The sequence below is a fragment of the Mizuhopecten yessoensis genome, unplaced genomic scaffold (assembly GCF_002113885.1).
Source record: "Mizuhopecten yessoensis strain PY_sf001 unplaced genomic scaffold, ASM211388v2 scaffold11039, whole genome shotgun sequence".
In the NCBI taxonomy this organism is placed as follows: Eukaryota; Metazoa; Mollusca; class Bivalvia; order Pectinida; family Pectinidae; genus Mizuhopecten; species Mizuhopecten yessoensis.
In genome coordinates, this window is record NW_018408848.1 from 275608 (window position 1) to 298738 (window position 23131).

General features: G+C 37.9%; 1 protein-coding gene across 1 annotated transcript in view; it reads left to right on the plus strand.

Moving 5' to 3' along the window:
* The window catches only part of LOC110464863 (LIM domain transcription factor LMO4.1-like), a 36184-nt gene extending 33578 nt beyond the window's left edge, over positions 1–2606 (plus strand). Inside the window, exon 4 of the mRNA XM_021520310.1 lies at positions 423–2606. Coding sequence (XP_021375985.1) covers positions 423–431 — 9 coding nt within the window. The 3' untranslated portion in view covers positions 432–2606. The remainder of the gene's footprint in view (positions 1–422) is intronic.
* The last annotated feature ends 20525 nt before the right edge of the window (positions 2607–23131 follow it).

Here is a 23131-nt window from a genome sequence, read left to right on the forward strand (position 1 = left end):
TGTTACAGCTATATTTCGACCTAAACTAAAGTGTTCAGAGTAATTGTACACGTTTTAGGAGTTGATCTAAAGCCCTAAAACGTGTAAAATTACTCTGAACACCTTAATTTAGTTCCAAATGTAGCTGTAACAAATTATCAGGTCCCTGTGGTACAAAGGCCATCCACAGACTGACATATAACGAAATGAAGCCATGTTCTTATGATGATAAATATAAGAATACCTGTCCATATTGAAATCAGGATATATCTTTGTTATGAACGAGCTGTATGAATCTTCTCTACTCTAAAGGTAGTTTGCCGTGTACTTGTTAATTATTATGTTAGAATTATAATGTGATATGAAATGAACTTGATGTAATTTTCGTAGAATTTTCATAAAACTTATAAATGAACTAAAATTAGTCCATTTAACTGTTACAGGTATGCTGAATCTGTGAGGCAAGACATGATGACGTCACGGCGATGAACTAATAAACTTAAGTTCGCCCAACATTGTGAAGAACCCATATTCTTTATACTGTACAGAGACTGGTGTTTCACTGTGCTAATCGTTCCCTCAATGTGTTAAGTACATAGTGCTTGGATCATCGGAAATGCTCATGACACATATGGAGAGAATACAGACATCCGGTATGGGACCAATATTACCTGTTTTGGACATCACTAGCTGATGACGACTGTCTAATATGACGTCACATACAACGTGGGCATTATAAATGTACATGAATTGGCGGAGGTATACAGTCACGCTATATCTGACGTATTGACGGAGGTATACAGTCACGCTATATCTGACGTATTGCCCGAGGTATACAGTCACGCTATATCTGACGTATTGACGGAGGTATACAGTCACGCTATATCTGACGTATTGACAGAGGTATACAGTCACGCTATATCTGACGTATTGACGGAGGTATACAGTCAGGCTATATCTGACGTTGTACTATATACCCATTGCATTTCGTGACCGTTTCACTTCTGATCTTGCAACGGATTGATGATCCCGTGGAAAGATGTTACGCACATCTTCAGGTTAATTGTGTAGCTCAATCGAGGCTTACTTCAATCACGTGATACACCTGGTGACAAGTTACTTAAATCACGTGATACACCCCGTGACAAGTCACGTGTAGATGTATGTAAGTGTACATGGCTCTCCTTGCAGTTAATGCCTGCTGACTGCCCTCACTCTGGTATTATTGAAATTGATGTGCAATTAAACACAGACTTTTGTATCGAATGGTAACCCGTGCAATTGAATATGAATTATATACTGGTCAAGTAATACATTATCATGTCCATTGTAATATTATACTTTTTTCATTTGTGAGATTGTTAGCGTTGTTTACAGAATTATGTATAGTGCGGTTTTCAGTTTTCAGAAACGTTTTCATGATAAATTTGGGATCCAACAGTTGAGTAGAACCACTAAACAAAAATTTAGCATGAAAGTATAGTTTTGTCACTGTAAGAAAATAGTTTGGTATAAGATAGTATCGCCTGCTTGAAACAAATCATATCACGAGTTTTAAATATGAATCTCAATGGAACAAGGTAACGGACTAGTAACGGTATGGTAACGGACTAGTAACGGTATGGCAACAGACTATTAACGGTATGGTTACGGAATAGTAGCGGTATGGTGACGGACTTGTAACGGACTAGGAATGGTATGGTAACGGACTAGTAACAGAATGATGACGGACTAGTAACGGTATGGTAACGGACTAGTGACGGTATGGTAACGGTATGGTAACGCACTAGTGACGGTATGGTAACGGACTAGTAACGGTATGGTAACGTACTGGTAACGGTATGGTAACGCACTAGTGACGGTATGGTAACGGACTAGTAACGGTATGGTAACGGACAAGTAACGGTTTGGCAACCGACTAGTAACGGTATGGTAACGGACTGGTAACGGACTGGTAACGGTATGGTAACGGACAAGTAACGGTATGGTAACGGACTGGTAACGGTATGGTAACGGACGGGTAACGGTATGGTAACGGACTGGTAACGGTATGGTAACGGACAAGTAACGGTATGGTAACGGACTAGTAGCGGTATGGTAACGGACTGGTAACGGTATGGTAACGGACTAGTAACGGTATGGTAACGTACTGGTGACGATATAGTATCGCAGTAGTTTGCTTCCTTTTATCACAAACGTATCATCTAGACTTACTATGCTCAGAGACGTATTATTACAATATATTGTAATATATACGTCTCTGCTATGATAGACATAGATGAGAAAATGTACCTCTGACTGATTAGCGATAAGATAATGTGATCTGTACATAGAAAGAGGTTGACCAAGTTTCATTTATGATAAACGTAATATTTAGACGCTATAATTGAAAATTCTAACATTCATCGTTTGAGGTTCAAACACTGAAAATGTTTAATAAACATTTTAGATGGATCGGGATATTCCTTTACTTGAAGGAAAGTACAGTTTCATCCTGTATATTATGTCGCCTGTTTGTGTCTGCTTTTTGATACTCCACGGGGAATCAGTCACAGGGACCTGGAAATCAGGATTAATATTTGGATCTCTATATATATCATTTGGGGGCTTTTACCGACTGTTGATCTAAAGACATAGAACAAATTATATTACTCCCAAAGTACCGATGTTCATACTAAAACTAATTTCTCGGTCTCCATGACCTACATGCCATCAATGACCTACATGCAATCAATGACCTACATGCCGTCAACATGACCAATTTAGTGATTACTTACCTCTTTGTCGTTTAATGTAACGGTATAAGAATAAGAACTATCTGACACTTATCGTTGTACGCTTTATGAAATCATTCAAATTCGACGACTCATGCATGCTCATACAGCTGGTGCAGAGGACCTGAACTCGAGGACAGAAGTAAAATATTAAAAACAAATCAATGAAATGTGAGAACTTTGATTTGAATTCGTAAAGAAAAAAATCTAGACGATTCGTTGCAGTTATAAACCTGAAAATATTGTGTATGCTCCGATTTAAAAACTTCCTGTGTGAAGATCACGTGACTTTTTAAGGTTCAAATAGAAAAAGGGAATTGTTTTGTAATTATGTTTACTGTTGGGTAGTGCCTTCCGTAGATGTCGGCTAATACTTGCGTGCTTTAACTTCAAAGCGCACTGGTGCACGCTTGTGTTTAATCATTTTTCGTGATGGACGCGCGATTGTAAGTGGTTTTGTATAATACAATGGTAAATAACTTGGAAGAGTTGATGAAGTATTTTGTTACGTGCTCTGAAGCACACCTTCACGTGAGTTATGTGTGTGTGTAAAACACACGTGTATAACGGCTTCGCATGTGTTCTTATTACATGATCAATGAATATGTATATGAAACATTGTGATGTGAATTATGTTACGTAAGGAAAATGTGCTGTGAATTTTTCTTGAAATCCGTTCAGAATAAAGCTGTTATGACAAACGAACTAAACGTAGTTTGTGTTTAACATTAACTGATCACTACGCTTGTTTAGTTAACACCAGCTTTTGGTTCTCCTTTCCATAAGAGTTCCCCCTTAAGGACACTTAGGAATCGTAGATTGGATGAATAATTGTAATTGATAAAACTGCTTGAAAAACACACAAGAACAAACCTTTTGGTAACACTTGAACTGACCTTGACGTCTATGATAATGCTGATGTCGGGAAGTTACTAAGGGGGACAACTCGAACAGAAATAATTTATATATTTGCAAGGTAGCACGCACCTTTAAGCCGTTATATGCCTTGCCTTCACTATGTTCTTCATGTATTGAATATATACTACTCTGACTACTCACATATCATGTGAAGGCACATCGATATGTCTAAGGTATTTTAACCGTACGTGTTTTGAAGTTTAAGAAAACCTCATAACGGGACGAAACTAGAATCTAGGTATCGGGCCACACATTATAACCAAGGTTAACGAGACCGTCGATAAGTCCAGAAGAGTATGTGTCAGTACATTCACAAGAACTCTCACGCATAATGAAGATGTTGAGAATGATTTTCAAAACCAGGTGGACAAAGATAATTTCGTATTCTTATAGAAGGGGTCTGTTACTTCTATGGAAAACACAAATCGCTATGTAATCAGAAGGCTCAAAGCACGGTTACATACGTACCTGTTTTAAGTTGACAGAAAAAAATACACTCAACTTCATTTTGAAATGTATTCAAGGTATACCGACTGATGTTACATTTGCAGACTTCGTCTCTACCATTTGATCGAATGCCAACGTGATTTTTTGAAAATTTATTTATTTATTTCAAATTCAACAGACCCAAGGGTCCACTAACAGAATGGATACCAACATTACAACACAAGTATAAAATATCACAGTCAGTTATGCATGTAACACACACTAAAAGATACTCATATGTAAAACAAAAGGAATTAGTGATAGCAAATATTCTTTAACCGTACTTTGAACTCGGCGAGAGAGGAACGAAACATATCACAGTCTGGTGCAAAATCAAGATCTGACAAGACATATATAGAGACCTTAAAACAGGTATTTGTGTAAAACTTTTACATGTACGTTATATAAAACCGAGCATTCGCATTGATTTGGAAACAGTACGTCTAATGTGGGTACTAAAACTCATTGAAGAGGTCAGCCAAACACCAAGATCTTTCACACACATTTCATTCTTCAGGTTTTTACCGTTCATAGTGTAATTAAAATACATGCATTTCTTCTTGTGTGTACAAATGACCTGGCAGCACTTCTTCACATTCACTTTCATTTTCCACACAGTGCACCAATCATACACTCTATCTATATCGCTCTGTAGCTGCTCACAGTTCTTACACACTTAAAAAGTTTGCTGTCGTCGGCAAACAAAAGGGTTTTAGAAAATTTCACAACATATAGCAGTTTATTAATAAAAACAAGGAAAAGTTTAGGTCCAAGTATCGAACCTTGAGGCACACCGGAAGTTACATCACACCAACCGGATGTTGCCCCATTGACAGTAACACGCTAGAATCTGTCTTTCAATTAAGTAGTAAACCAATCTAAAATGCTATACAATTTTAACTTATGCAATAATAATCTGTGGTTCACTTTGTCAAATGCCTTTGAAAAATCAGTTTATACAGCATGTAATTCTACTTTTTTATCAAAGGCTTTGGAAATCTGATCGTCAACCAGTTTTTCGAAAACTTTAGATATAATTGGTAGTAAAGATACTGGTCTGTAATTAGAAACTTCATTACGTTTACCATATATAAAAATGGGAATGACAAGATACCATCTTTCAATGAACGGTTGAAAATGTTACACATTGGTACACATGATTCATCAGCAAACTCTTTAAACACTACGCCAGATATGTTGTCGTAGCCACAAGCTTTTTTTTTACATCTTTTTGTGTAAGTGCCTTCTGAACATCGGTACAATTAAAAATAATAGTGCTTAGCGGGCAGTCAAATTCATTTTTACGTCTATTTGAGGAAGATCAACATCGTCGTCCATACAGAACACACTTTTGAAGAAAGCGTTAAACACATCTGCAGATTCAACATTGTTGGAAGACGACGATGAACAGTATGAAACAGAGTCCGGGACAGTCCCCTCCTTCCTCTTTCCTTTCACAAATCCCCAAAAACGTTTAAGATTGTCTTTTACAGAATGTTCAACATTGGTGATATACTCATAGTATTTAGATGTTTGGAGTGATTTGAACTCCTGCTGTAGAGATTTTTTTTAGCATACTCAGGAGAATCACGTCGTTTACCGGCCTTGACATAGACTTTGTACGCACGTTCTTTCCGAGAAGGTATGATTAGAGGCAAAGGCGTCGCGTCCTAGTATAGAAGACATGTTATATTCTCTCTTAGAAACCTGACAACACTTATGTTGACTTTCTTTTCGCGGCAACTCAGCTGTTCTAGAACAAAGACGAAGATCTTGTTCTTACAAGACTGTTACACAGTAGAGCATTTACATACAAACATCACGTATCGAAATATTCCGTGCCAGGATGTTATGGTAGCGTTTATTATGTAGTTAGTAGATTCGATAGTGGTTGTTGGTTGGTTGTTCTTGTCTATCTACATGTATTAATGAAAGAGTTACAACCTTTTCGGGAAGATTTAACTTTATATTTACTCCTATATGGCGATCCAAAACTCAGCAAAGAAGAAAACACCTTTACCGCAAAATCGGTTCCAAATTATGTATGCAAATGCAATCGGTTTGACTGAATGTGATCATCTTTCTCTCTCTATCTCTCTTTTTCTGTGACTCTTCCTGTCCTACTATGTCTTACTTTTCCACTCTCTCCGTCTCTTCTTCCTCCCACCTTTCTATTTCAATATACACATATAATGTATAACTGTTGCGTAAATTGCCTTATCGAGTAATTGTTTATATCCATGTTTTTGAAGAAAAGGACTGTGATAAGTTGTGAGAACCTGTGTCCAATTCTTTTGTAAATATCTATTTGCAATAAAATTATGTTTTAACATTCAAGGCGTGTGGATTTTATAACTGAGAAATGTCCATAATTAGTTACATAGTTTGATAAGGTCTGGGAACTGAATACTTCTCTTTTGGTATAGTATCTGGGTGTAATGTTTAGACTAGTATCTGGGTGTAATGTTTAGACCAGTATCTGGGTGTAATGTTTAGACCAGTATCTGGGTGTAATGTTTAGACCAGTATCTGGGTGTAAAGTTTAGAATAGTATCTGGGTGTAATGTTTAGAATAGTATCTGGGTGTAATGTTTAGACCAGTATCTGGTTGTAAAGTTTAGAATAGTATCTTGGTGTAATGTTTAGAATAGTATCTGGGTGTAATGTTTAGAATAGTATCTGGGTGTAATGTTTAGACCAGTATCTGGTTGTAAAGTTTAGACTAGTATCTGGTTGTAAAGTTTAGAATAGTATCTTGGTGTAATGTTTAGAATAGTATCTTGGTGTAAAGTTTAGAATAGTATCGAGGTGTAAAGTTTAGCATAATATCAGGGTGTAAAGTTTAGAATAGTATCTGGGTGTAAAGTTTAGAATAGTATCTGGGTGTAATGTTTAGACCAGTATCTGGTTGTAATGTTTAGACTAGTATCTGGTTGTAAAGTTTAGACTAGTATCTGGGTGTAATGTTTAGACCAGTATCTGGTTGTAAAGTTTAGAATAGTAGCTGGGTGTAATGTTTAGAATAGTATCTGGTTGTAAAGTTTAGAATAGTATCTTGGTGTAATGTTTAGAATAGTATCTTGGTGTAAAGTTTAGAATAGTATCGAGGTGGAAAGTTTAGCATAGTATCAGGGTGTAAAGTTTAGAAAAGTATCTGGGTGTAAAGTTTAGAATAGTATCTGGGTGTAATGTTTAGAATAGCATCTGGGTGTAAAGTTTAGCATAGTATCAGGGTGTAAAGTTTAGAATAGTATCTGGGTGTAAAGTTTAGAATAGTATCGAGGTGTAAAGTTTAGCATAGTATCAGGGTGTAAAGTTTAGAATAGTATCTGGGTGTAATGTTTAGAATAGTATCTGGTTGTAAAGTTTAGAATAGTATCTGGTTGTAAAGTTTAGAATAGTATCTGGTTGTAAAGTTTAGACTAGTATCTGGTTGTAAAGTTTAGACTAGTATCTGGGTGTAAAGTTTAGACTAGTATCTGGTTGTAAAGTTTAGACTAGTATCTGGGTGTAAAGTTTAGAATAGTACCTGGTTGTTAAGTTTAGAATAGTATCTGGTTGTAAAGTTTAGAATAGTATCTGGTTGTAAAGTTAAGAATAGTAGTTGGTTGGAAAGTTTAGAATAGTATCTGGTTGTAAAGTTTAGAATAGTGTCGGGGGGTAAAGTTTAGAATAGTATCTGGTTGTAAAGTTTAGAATAGTATCTCGGTGTACAGTTTAGAATAGTATCTCGGTGTACAGTTTAGAATAGTATCTGGTTGTAAAGTTTGACCTACTTTGCAGTGTGCTTTGGTCGCTACAATTAAATAATGTTAGTTGTAATCCCAATTTCATGAAGGTCACAGAACTGTTTTGATATTAAACAATGTTCATACATTCTTTAGTTGGTCCCTTATTGAACTTGAAAACAGCGCGTCCAACTATGTCTATTTCGAGTTTATTTCAGCGTACTTTTGTCGATCATCCGTAAATGTTTTCTGATGTTTAATACTTAGAAGCTATTATGTGACTTTTTTGATATCATACCTTTTATCAGCCTGAAACCTTGATATCAGCCTGAGGGCTGATATCTCGTCAAGGGTTGATAAAGGTTATGATGTCAAAATTGTCATATCAAAACCTTTTTATCATACATTTTAAAAAACAAAACAAAAATGAATTAATTTAACATATATTGTTGTTGTTGCTATCGATTGTACCGGAAACCGAAGAGTCTAAACGTTAAAATGAAATCTGGAGTGAAGAACCCGGATGAAGTGATATGAGGCCGTGCTGATAACTAGTTGGTGTGAAAACTGATTTTAGCCCGGGCACTGAAATAACAACGCAAACAACACGTGTATCACATGGGCAAAACGTACATTATCAGAGAGAAAAGTGGGATAAATCTTCAGTTTTCATGTATGATAATTTTATATTTAGTCGGATGTAGTTATGAAAGATATATTTTAATACCTCTTGATATGAAAATATAAATTTTCTGTAAAACAGTTCGTGAGATTTGAGATTCCCTTACATATCGTTTAACTGATATATTTTACCTTCATCATCATAGCCAATCTTTGGTCCATAAACAACATGTAATATTTGTATGTTCATTGCGGGTACGATTAGGGTTTCGTTTCGTTTCTTTCCTTCGTACATACAACGCCACCTGGAGGCCGAGCACCGATTATAATCTTCCAGCACCAACTGCGTTAAATTAACATTTCACGTGATTTATGAAAACTTCAGTTTAGTGTGAATCTTTGAAAATATAAATGAGAAATAAATCAGCAGGATATTTTACATGTTAATGCGATATCTTTCATGGTTTGGTAAGGTAAGAATACCGTACGACCAGAAATTTAACGGAAGTCAATCGTACACGTGAGGACAGGTGTCGAGTGGACGTTTGTTTTGGTCGCGACTTCTGGGAACGATCATGTCAAGAACGCTTCCCTTTGGACAGAGCTCAGGCAACTGCCGTAACGATCTTCAATGTGTGATGTAGGAAATGTCCACTAAGTTGTTGGGATATTAACTATCACATAAGCTTTATGTTTCTCTCCAAAGCACTTTGGAAAGTGTCCAAAACAGTACATATTAGGAAATCGATTGCATCGATACACAGATTTAGAATTTGAATACTTTTGATTATTATAAAACATATGCAATTATATACAAATTGATTGAATAAGTTGTTGCATTTGTTTTTCATTGCCATGGGGTCGTATGCATTTAATATGTAGTATATATCCCCAAAACGTACCCAGTACCAACAACCTTCTTGGTGACCGAGACAACACAGCCAGTCTTAGTGTAGCCAATCAAAACTTAGTGTAGCCAATCAAAACTTAGTGTAGCCAATCAAAATCAAAACGTAGTGTAGCCAATCAAAATCAAAACGTAGTGTAGCCAATCAAAACTTGGTGTAGCCATTCAAACCAGTTGTTGTTCATGAACTGCTTTTAGTGTTCTGTGTTGGTAGTGAAATCAGCTAAAGGTTTGAACCAATGTTAGAATAAAACAAAATAAGTTAGTATATTGTAAAATATTTCCCATTTACGAAAATCGAGTGAAAAACGTAAGAAACAAGCACACGAATCAAGGGTCCTTAATACACTGAGAACGGTTAGAAATGTACAAACATGAGAACTGTTATTTAAAAATATTTACTAGTCGAATATATATATACAATTGTATAAGGAAATGAATGCTATGGATTTCCCCCTCCCCTTCCCCTCCCCCACCCCTCCCTTCTTCATACGTAACGAACATTCAGGGAATAATACTTGCGTCAAAACAATGACAATTTCTGACTACTCGTTATATATACACTTTAAAAGAAGCCTGCGCTCCCTACGATCAATTTTCCTAAATGAGATTTATAACTAACTCGTCTTGACACACTACGTAAGTAAGCTGCATACGTTCTCGGAGACTAGTTGTTGTAATAAACTGATGAGACGGCCCAGCGACAGCTGTTACCAACACAAGTATACGAGGCAGCACATCAAAGGCAGTGTCAATTGAAATATATCGCCATATCTTGCGCATGCGGAGTGTAGGTGTTTTATCATGATTTGATGACATAGTGTTAATTTGATAGGGACATTCTTTAGGCACTGAAGAATTTTTATTTATATCTGCTTGAGCAAATTATTCAATCTGCTCATCAATTGGTAGTGTTACATATATTGATCAAACGAGATGATATGCATCAGAATATCAGAATAAAATCTGATAGCGGTGGTACATTCCCTACGGGACGGTAGAACCACAGGGGCCTGAAAATTAATCACAGTTTGTATGTCTGATGGGTGTGTTATTTATCGTATTAAGGCTTCAGATCAGCACTCGGTAAAATGCCATCAGTAGTATATATTGGCCTCCTCCGATGTGTTTGCCGTTTGATAAGCATGGACAAAATCTTACCCTCCCCGGCTAATCTTACCATATATGAGGGTAACATTTGATGTCAAGGGGTATAAATGTACATTCTTTCTTGCTAAAGATACAGATCTTAATGCTGATATGACATTAGCTTTTTCGGTGTACTGATGCCGGGAAATACTGCTTGAATATTGAAAACAAAATACAAGTATATGTACAATTAAGGTATTTTACATCTACCAGTTGCAATGGAACATATACGGGTCGGAGAGCCACCCTATATATATACTTACAGTGATGACCTATTCCACCATAGACAGTACCAGTATTTATAATGAGATTTTTCCACTTCCAGAACAACAGTACTCGAGCGACCTGTCTATGGCTGTACGCCCTTTCCGCAGAAAAAGGTCCTGAAATTTACTGGAGCAGTCATCGTTATGTAGACCCAGTAAATGAGTTTTGTAGGCCAATGAAGTCATATCAAATACTTTTGTTTATTGTTTCCCCTTCCTGTCGTAATCAATATGGTCTCTACTTTCCGGATGTGATCATCTTTGACGTCACTTCCGACTGATAAAAGGGGCCGCTTTGGCTTAGTGGCGTCTAAGCGTTAACGATTACTACCCCTCCACCACTGGGTTAGGGGTAAGTGGGACATGCGCCAGATATTGACCACAAGTTGATGGCTTTTCTTAGGCTACTCCTGCTTTCCTCTTCTATCAAAACCTGGTACGTACTTAATTGGCCATAGCTGTAATAGGGCGAAAAGCACAAGTAAACAAATCTGTTAGAATATTCCCCTGATCTTCTGACCGTCCCGGTCATAAATCCTATAATCGGCTTATCCATTGCGCTAATCCACTCACTGTAGTGAATATTTTATCAACCAATCTCTCGTTACTTGTTTTGACGCTTTCGTATAGCAACGCATTTCTTCGGCCTGTACCTTACTCAGCGGAAAGACATTTCTTTGACTTTAGTAACCTATGAAAAAGACATTCCGATAGTTCTACTGTAAGTCTTGCTACAGTTCGCCATCATATTCGTTTGCATGTTTATGATTCTATCACGCACTGAGCCTTTCGAGGACTGCAGCTTTCGTATTGTTCTGCATACAGACACTGTCGCAATGGCGTATGCTTTCTCTTGCTAGAAGATGTTTATCCTTACTGGTACGGATATTACGATGTTGTCTCCCCGTTAAAGGCCCTGTCGCACCCACACGTTCCCACATGGCATTCGTATCACAACAAAGAAACATGAACAAAAAGCGTCGGATGTGGTGAAACGGCCAAGACGTACCAACAAATCGGAGGCACACAACGCAACGTAACACCTACACGAATTAACGTGGATGAGCATCACGATGGCACGCCTCTGTCTCACACAGTGTATGTGTCGAACTCTGATCGTGGCTATTGCGTTCCCCCTAAGTCTGTACCGCTATTGCAACGTTCTGACCTGAGTCCTTATCACATATGTCGCCTTCACATCCACAATACATGCCAGCACGCCGGTGGAGTCCGAACTACACAAAACGTGTTCCTTACTAGATCATGCTAGATTACCACCAAGTCCTGGGCAGTATGACATGGATGTAATGATCATACAAATCGGGGTACACATAACCTTAATAGCTTCTCTGCCTCATGCTTTCACTGATTCTTATGAGATTAACAATGGCTGTTAATGAGATATTAAGAACAGTATTAAGCACAAATATATTAAACAGAACCGGTCCTCCTCCTAGCCATGTTCATCAGATTGTGAAGAAGGGGCAAACAAAGAAAGGAGAAACAGAGAAAATGGTTTTCTAGAAACTTTAAAGACTGAATGACAATATACAACGTCATTATTCCGGCTTTTACATCACAGTGGGGTTTCTTAGTCGTAGCGATAAGGACTTCAAGAATGCTGCAGGTAAGAAATAGACGCCGTGAGGACACCGAATATGCCGTGTAAACTTGTAGATTACCACGGATGTATGGAGAACGTGGTCAGGACAGAAAGTTTGAGAAAGATGATGGTTCAGTACTTCACAGCACTGTCCAATTACATAGACGATATACACACCGTGTACATACAGACAGTACATATACATATATACACAGATAGTACACAAATATATATACACAGCACTGTCCAATTACATAGACGATATACACAGGTAGTACACACATATATATATACAAAGTGTGCATGTATATACAGACAGTGTACATTTATATATATACACACAGTGTACATACAGACAGAACATATACATATATACACAGGTAGTACACACATATATATACAGACAGTGTGCATATATATACAGACAGTGTGCATATATATATATACACACAGTGTACATACAGACAGTACATATACATATATACACAGATGGTACACACATATATATAGAGACAGTGTGCATATATATATAGACAGTATATATATAGTTCTATCAGTTTTATCTTCTTGTAATATGATGGATGTACTTGCAACTGCTCTGTTTCGCTGTGTCTTGATAAAGGAGCGGATGGCTTCGAAAATTTGACAACCTTAACTTGTCCACACTGTTGGAATTACCTCTTTGCCCCATATATATATAGAGAGAGAGAGAGTCCACACACACATATATACAGACAGTGTGCATATATATACAGATATCAAACACACACATATATATATACAGACAGTATACATACATATATATTACATACATATAATACACATATATATATATACAGACAGTGTGCATGTTTATACAGATCGAATACATACATACTACAGACAGTGTACATATCTACACAAACCGTGTACATATATATATACAGAACGTGTACATACACAAAAAGACAGTGTGAATGTATGTCTACACAAAAAGTGTACACACAACAATAATGTACATATCCACATAAAGTAAACATACACACACCGACAGTGAACATATACACACAGACAGTGTACATATGCACAACGATAGTGTACATCTACACAACGACAGTGTACATATACACAACGACAGTGCACATATACACAACGATAGTGTACATATACACACACAGTTAACATATACACACCGACAGTGTACATATACACAACAATAGTGTGCATATACACAACGATAGTGAACATATACACACAGACAGTGTACATATACACAACGATAGTGTACATATACACACATAGTTAACATATACACAACGATAGTGAACATATACACACAGACAGTGTACATATACACACAGACAGTGTACATATACACAACGACAGTAAACATATACACAACGACAGTGTACATATACACAACGACAGTGTACATACACACACAGACAGTGTACATATACACACCGATAATGTACATATACCCACAGACAGTGTACATATACACAACGGTAGTGTACATATACACAACGACAGTGTTCATATACACAACGGTAGTGTACATATACACACACAGTTAACATATACACACCAACAATGTACATATACACAACAATAGTGTAAATATACACACAGACAGTGTACATATCCACACATAGTAAACATATACACACCGATAGTGTGAACATATACACAAAGACAGTGTACATATACACAACGACAGTGTACATATACACAACGATAGTGTACATATACACAACGATAGTGTACATATACACAACGACAGTGTACATGTACACTACGATAGTGTATATATACACACACAGTTAACATATACACACCGACAGTGTACATATACTCACAGACAGTGTACATATACACAATGATAGTGTTCGTATACACACAGGCAGTGTACATATACACAACGACAGTGTACATATACACACAGACAGTGTACATATACACACACAGTAAACATATACAAAACGACAGTGTACATATACACACACAGTAAACATATACACATCGACAGTGTACATATACACAACGACAGTGTACATATACACAACGATAGTGTACATATACACACACAGTTAACATATACACACCGACAATGTACATATACTCACAGACAGTGTACATATACACCACGATAGTGTACATATACACACACAATTAACATATACAAACCGATAGTGTACATATACTCACAGACTGTGTACATATACACAACGATAGTGTACATATACACACAAACAGTGTACATATACACACAGACAGTGTACATACACACTACGATATTGTACATATACACACACACAGTGTACATATACACACAGACAGTGTACATATACACAACGATAGTGTACATATACACACACAGTTAACATATACACACAGACAGTTTACATATACTCACAGACAGTGTACATATACACAGCGATAGTGTACGTATACACACCGACAGTGTACATATACACACAAACAGTGTACATATACACAATGTTAGTGTACATATACACACAGACAATGTACATATACACAATGCTAGTGTACATATACACACAGACAATGTACATATACACACAGACAGTGTACATATAACCACCGACAGTGTACATATACACACAGACAGTGTACATTTTCTCACAAACTGTGTACATATTCTCACAAACTGTGTACATATACACACACAGTGTATATATACAAACACAGTGTTTACACACACACATTGTATATATACGCACACATACAGTGTACATAAACACACAGACAGTGCACACATATATAACGTCTGTACAAGTTGGTATTTTAAATATACCTTGTATAAAAAGACTTAGGTCGTAATATGTAACTTTGTAAGAGTGCATATTGTAATATTTGTGTTACATCACACAGAAAATGAACTTTATATCACAAACTTTATCACCGTTATAGATTATCACATAGGATGACTCTCCAAACGCAAAAGCATTGTATGACAAAATTGTGTATTCGCGCAGAACGCAGGCAGACATTCCCCAGGAGGAATGTAGACAGATATCTTCTTAATTGTAGCATAATTATATTGAATTGAAATCTAATTGATGTTAATTTTTATGTTGTGTTACAGATTTCACCAGCTTATCTTACCCTGTTTTGGCCTCCAAAATTGTATAATATATCAGATTCGCGTTTTATGATATAAACGAGATATATATCGCTGATAACAGTTGCGCGTTGAATTTGCTTGTATCAATTTTCATCCGCTTGTGAAAACAGGGAGCACAAAAGAAAAACTTAGTTACCAAAACCTCTATCGGGCTTTGCTTTCAAATCAACAACAGAACATTGTAACTTGAGTTCACATTTTATCATGGTAGCGAGAACTTTAAAATAAAATTCCAATTTACGTTTAATTTAGAATCGCTATCGTTCTGTTGATATCTAAACACTGATAGCCTTTTTTCACTCAATTGCACCGGTGGTTTTCAGAGACTCAAAGCTCTGGAATTTTCAATTAAACAAGAAAATAAATTGGGAAGAGAAAATTCCACTCTGATCATAGATGACATCAGTGCGTTTATGGCTGCATGTCACAGGAGCTCTCACTAATTTCATCTCAGACCGGAAATGAGCTATTTTGCTGAAACCTACATCAGGCTGCCGGGTCACTTTTATAGTGTATTCGGGTGGCGCTGCTGTGCTGAATGTATGCACGTGGAATTCATAAAGATAAAGAGTGTATGTACCACTGGTTCGCATTTAAACGAAATTATCAATCTTTGATAAACGACAAATTACAAAGACTTCCGCTATCGTGATAATCTCGTTTCTTTGAGCAAAGACTCATAAGCATTTCCACGTACAATGTGTACTTCAAATTTCTATTGACGTACGCACAACCATTTTTGTATTTCCATTCCAAAAGCAAAATAACATGACGTCAGAGACCGGGTCAAAGGTGAATGACCGACTACCTACATGTATAGTCACGTGACCCGAGTTGTAGGGCAGGCCAAGTCAAGACATTATTTGAAATAGGGCAGGCCAAAACATTATTTGATATGGGACATGCCAAGACATTATTAGAAATAGAGAAGGCCAAGACATTATTTGATATAGGGCAGGCCAATACATTATTTGATATGAGACAGGCCAATGCATTATTTGATATGAGACAGGCCAATGCATTATTTGATATGGGACAGGCCAATACATTATTTGATACGAGACAGGCCAATATATTATTTGATATAGGGCAGGCCAATACATTATTTGATATGGGAAAGGCCAAAATATTATCTGATATGGGAGAGGCCAATACATTATTTGATATGGGACAGGCCAACATATTATATGATATCGGACAGTCCAATATATTATTTGATATGGGAAAGTCCAATATATTATTTGATATAGGGCAGGCCAATACATTATTTGATATGGGAAAGGCCAAAATATTATCTGATATGGGACAGGCCAATCTATCATTTGATATGGGACAGGCCAACATATTATTTGATATCGGACAGTCCAATACATTATTTGATATGGGACATGCCAAGACATTATTAGAAATAGAGAAGGCCAAGACATTATTTGATATAGGGCAGGCCAACATATTATTTGATATGAGACAGGCCAATGCATTTTTTGGTATGAGAAAGGCCAATGCATTACTTGATATAGTGCAGGCCAATATATATTATTTGATATAGGGCAGGCCAATACATTATTTGATATGGGAAAGGCCAGAATATTATCTGATATGGAACAGGCCAAGACCTTATTTGATTTGGGGTAGGCCAAGACACATGGTTTGATTCAGCGTATGCCAAGACATTTATTGAAATAAGGGTAGGCCAAGAATTTATTTGATACAGGGCAGGCCAATACATTATTTGATAAAGGGCAGACCAATGCATTATTTGATAAAGGGCAGACCAATGCATTATTTGATATAAGTCATTATTTCATATAGGGCAGGCAAATAAATTATTTGATATAGAGCAGGCAAATCCATTATTAGATATAGGGCAGGCCAATACATTATTTGATATAGGGCAGGACAATACATTATTTGATATAGGGCAGGACAATACATTATTTGATATGGGAAAGGCCAAACTATTATTTGATATGGGAGAGGCCAAGACATTATTTGATATAGGGCAGGCCAATACATTATTTGATATGGGAGAGGCCAATACATCATTTGATATGGGACAGGCAAATACAGTATTTGATATAGGGCAGGCTAAGACATTAATTGACATGGGACAGACCGATACATTGTATGGTGTACAGCATAGAAAATGTAATCTCGGATGTTTAGAAACCTCAATTATACATGTACATTTATACGTTCCTTTTGTTGTTGTAGTGAGCGTTAAATTAGTGACCGTTAATGGTTTCTCATGTTAAGTGCATTAAAACAAAGTCGATTATTTTTACCTTAATTATTCTAATAGTGTCCATCATCATTTAAAGTGTAAAAGCGAAAAATATTGTTTGTTTAATTTGAGTGATTAATAGTTATAATGATAAAAAAACAGTCATTTGTTCATTTATTGTATTTTTACTGAATTGTTTTTGTGAATATATCGTTTTCTTGCTGATGGTTATATTTTCTTTCTTGTCGCCATTTCTGTAATGTTACATACACTGTACCTACTCGTCCTTTCTAATTTATGATCTGGTAATTTGTTTTTTTGTCGTCTCCCCTAAATCTTCAGTATCTGTCACAATCCTCGTCTTTTGTATGTCATCCTTAACATATCATCAAGTGTTTTTTACTCTCCCCTCTCTGGAAAATACTTTCTCTATCTCAGGAAATCCGGGTTGAAAATTCATTAAATATGGAGCGGTAAGGATTTATCTTAATGGGTTATTTGCGTGTGTTGGGTAACGGGATAAGAGAATTAAATTATACACAATGGGAAAGTATAATATGACATCCTCCGGTATCCTTGTCACCAGCAACTGACAGACCCGATCTATCGCTCGCAGATTATACCATCAAACGTATCTCTCACTAGTGCTAATTCTCTTTGATTTTTTGTCATGAAAATTATCAATAAATTAAATCTGAGTGAAATCTGCTAACAGTCGTTCAAGTTATGAATTATGAAAATAGTTGTCCTTTTGTTTTCTTTACTCTCCTGTAGCATCAAAAGCCACGGACAAATAATCAACTACGGGGCTTATATTGGATTTTTAAATTGACTGTATTTAATTATAAATGACTTGACAAATTGAAAATGAACACTGGAAAATGTGTTGCACTGTGAGTGGGAGCCGGCGAGCTTATCAGCAAGGAAGATATGTTCTACTCAAAGAGCTCTCACCGTGACAGAGGCGTGCCGACGCTCGACCTCGGTCCGATATTAATGTTTGCCATTGTCCATTTGTAACTTATTTATAATTTCAGAAATTAATACAGGCAATATCGTTTTACTAAATCATGGTATATGTAAACAAAATAACGGAACGAAAAAGCAATTTAAGTTGTGAGTAAGCGTGACTACCGGGCCTTTATTAACAACACATCATGTACGCAAACGCTCTGTCGACAATTCAATTAAGTCGAGATATTTATTACACTAATGAGATTGAATACAAAATTAATAAGCCTGCCTCACAACAATACAAGGCACTGTTTGGATGGAAATGATTTCGTAACGATAGACAAGCTAATTTCCAAATAGCACAGACTTCCATCGTACTAGATACCAGCTACAGCCAGCTAGACGGGAATTGTATGGAGGCCCGTTATACATAGTCAGCAACATACACGGGTATTGTATGGAGGCCCGTCATACATAGTCAGCAACATACACGGGTATTGTATGGAGACCTGCTATACATAGTCAGCAACATACACGGGCATTGTATAGAGGCCTGTTATACATAGTCAGCAACATACACGGGCATTGTATGGAGGCCCGTTATACATAGTCAGCAGCATACACGGGTAATGTATAGAGGCCCGTCATACATAGTCAGCAACATACACGGGTATTGTATGGAGGCCCGCTATACATAGTCAGCAACATACACGGATATTGTATGGAGGCCCGTTATACATAGTCAGTAACATACACGGGTATTGTATGGAGGCCTGTCATACATAGTCAGCAATGTACACGGGCATCGTATGGAGGCCCGCTATAAATAGTCAGCAACATTCATGGGCATTGTATGGAGGCCCGATATACATAGTCAGCAACATACTAGGGTAATGTATGGAGGCAGACAGCAGCATACACGGGTATTGTATGGAGGCCCGTTATACATATTCAGCAGCATACACATGTATTGTATGGATGCCCGTTATACATAGTCAGCAACGACACGGGTATTGTATGGAGGCCTGTTATACATAGTCAGCAACATACAGGGGTATTGTATGGAGGCCCGATATACATATTCAGCAACATACACGGGCATTGTATGGAGGCCCGATATACATAGTCAGCAACATACACGGGGCATTGTATGGAGGCAGTCAGCAACGTACACGGTTATTGTATAAAGGCCTGCAACAAACATGGGCATTGTTTGGAGGCCTGCAATACATAGCCAGCAACAACCATGGGCATTTTTTGGAGGCCTGCAATACATAGCCAGCAACAAACATGGGCATTGTTTGGAGGTCTGCAATACATAGCCAGCAACAAACATGGGCATTGTTTGGAGGTCCTGCAATACATCGCTAGCAACATACACAGGCATTGTTTGGAGGTCTGCAATACATGGCTAGCAACATACACAGGCATTGTTTGGAGGTCTGCAATACATAGCCAGCAACAAACATGGGCATTGTTTGGAGGTCTGCAATACATAGCCAGCAACAAACATGGGCATTGTTTGGAGGTCTGCAATACATCGCTAGCAACATACACAGGCATTGTTTGGAGGCCTGCAATACAAAGCCAGCGACAGGTAGAACTTATTACAAGGGCATTCTATAGAGGCCCGTAATAAAAAGTCAGCCACAAGCGGAATTTATCACAAGGGCATTCTTTGGAGGCCCGTAAGTCATAGCCTGCAACAGGGGTACTTTATAACAAGGGCATTGTATGGAGGCCCGTTATATATAGCCAGTTGCAGGGGTAACGTGTCACAAGGGCATTCTATGGAGGCCTTCAATAGAGTTAGCAACAGGGGTACTTTATTACAAGGGCATTGCATGGAGGCCCGTTATATATAGCCAGTTGCAGGGGTAACGTGTCACAAGGGCATTGTATGGAGGCCTTCAATAGAGTTACCAACAGGGGGAATTTATTACAAAGGCCAGAATACTTAGTACATACTGTAGCCAGATACAGAGGCATTATACGGAGGCCCAGCTAAACGGGTTATCTATGTGGACTCGTAATGCATAGCCCGCTTCATATTCAAAATTGTACACGGATAATCTTTGGAGGCTCAGAACACATAACCAGCTACACAATAAAATAAATATGGAGGCCCGGAATACTTAACCAGCTTCAAAGGACATCTAAGGAGCCTTTTTATATAGCAAGCTAAACAGGTAATTTATCAAAGTCCTTTAAACTTCTACTGTTCTGCTGTATGTGTCTAGTTTGCTTCCGGGAGATCCTGAATGAGATGACAGCAACCATTGTTTTTGGACGGGAGACATTTGGAAGCCCATTTTACAACGTAAATGTACGCTTACTTGGATATCTGCGTTGTTGTTATTTTTGGAATTTTATGAATGGCAACAATCACCGATTCTTACAATCATAAACAGTCCACTGGTCCTGGAGCAGAAAGCCAATCAATACAACGCCAGGGACAAACCCTAGAACAAAAGTCTACCATTCGACGCAAGTGACTAAACTTGGAATAGAAAGCCAACAGTAACAACGTCAGGGACTAACCCCATAACAGAAAGCCAACCATTACAATGCCACAGCCTACCTGTAACTCTGGTACAGAAAGCCAACCATTACAATGCCACAGCCTACCTGAAACTCTGGTACAGAAAGCCAACCATTACAAGGTCAGGGACTAACCCCATAACGATCAGAAAGCCAACAAATTCAACGCCAAGGCATAACCCCGTAACAGAAAGCCAACCATTACAACGTCAGACGCAAGTGACTAAACTTGGAATAGAAAGCCAACAGTAACAACGTCAGGGACTAACCCCCATACAGAAAGCCAACCATTACAACGTCAGACGCAAGTGACTAAACTTGGAATAGACAGCCAACAGTAACAACGTCAGGGTCTAACCCCATAAGAGAAAGCCAACCATAACAACGTTAGGGACTAACCCCATAACAGAGAGCCAACCATAACATCGTCAGGGACTAACCCCATAACAGAAAACCAACAATAACAACGTCAGGGACTAACCTCATAACAGAGAGCCAACCATTACATCGTCAGGGACTAACCCCATAATAGAGAGCCAACCATAACAACGTAAGGGCCTAACCCATAACAGAAAGCCAACCATTACAAGGTCAGGGACTAACCCCATAACAATCAGAAAGCCAACAAATTCAACGCCAAGGAATAACTCCGTAACAGAAAGCCAACCATTACAATGCCACAGCCTACCTGAAACTCTGGTACAGAAAGCCAACCATTACAATGCCACAGCCTAGAAAGCCAACCATAACAACGTCAGGGTCTAACCCCATAAGAGAAAGCCAACCATTACAACGTCAGACGCAAGTGACTAAACTTGGAATAGACAGCCAACAGTAACAACGTCAGGGACTAACCTCATAACAGAAAACCAACAAATACAACGCCAATGACTAACCCCATAACAGAAAACCAACAATAACAACGTCAGGGACTAACGCCATAACAGAAAGCCAACCATTTCAATGCCACAGCCTACCTGTAACTCTGGTCCAGAACGCCACCCATTACAATGCCACAGCCTACCTGAAACTCTGGTACAGAAAGCCAACCATTTCAACGTCAGGGACTAACCCCATAAGAGAAAGACAACCATAACAACGTCAGGGAATAACCCCCATAACAGAAAGCAACCCATTACAACGTCAGGGACTAACCCCCATAACAGAAAGCCAACTATAACAACGTCAGGGACTAACGCCATAACAGAAAGCCAACCATGACAACGACAATGACTAACCCCATAACAGAAAACAAACAAATACAACGCCAAGGACTAACCTCATAACAGAAAACCAACAAATACCACGCCAAGGACTAACCCCATAACAGAAAGACAACCATAACAACTTCAGGGACTAACCCCATAACAATCAGAAAGCCAACAAATTCAACGCCAAGGAATAACCCCATAACAGAAAGCCAGCCATAACAACGTCAGGGACTAACCCCCATAAGAGAAAGCCAACCATTACAACGTCAGGGACTAACCCCCATAAGAGAAAGCCAACCATTAAAAAGTCAGGGCCTAACCCCATAACAGAAAGCCAACCATGACAACGACAATGACTAACCCCATAACAGAAAGACAACCATAACAACTTCAGGGACTAACCCCATAACAGAGAGCCAACCATTACATCGTCAGGGACTCACCCCATAACAGAAAACAAACAAATACAACGCCAAGGACTAACCCATAACAGAAAGCCAACCATGACAACGACAATGACTAACCCCATAACAGAAAACCAACAATAACAACGTCAGGGACTAACCCCCATAAGAGAAAGCCAACCATTACGACGTCAGGGACTAACCCCATAACGATCAGAAAGCCAACAAATTCAACGCCA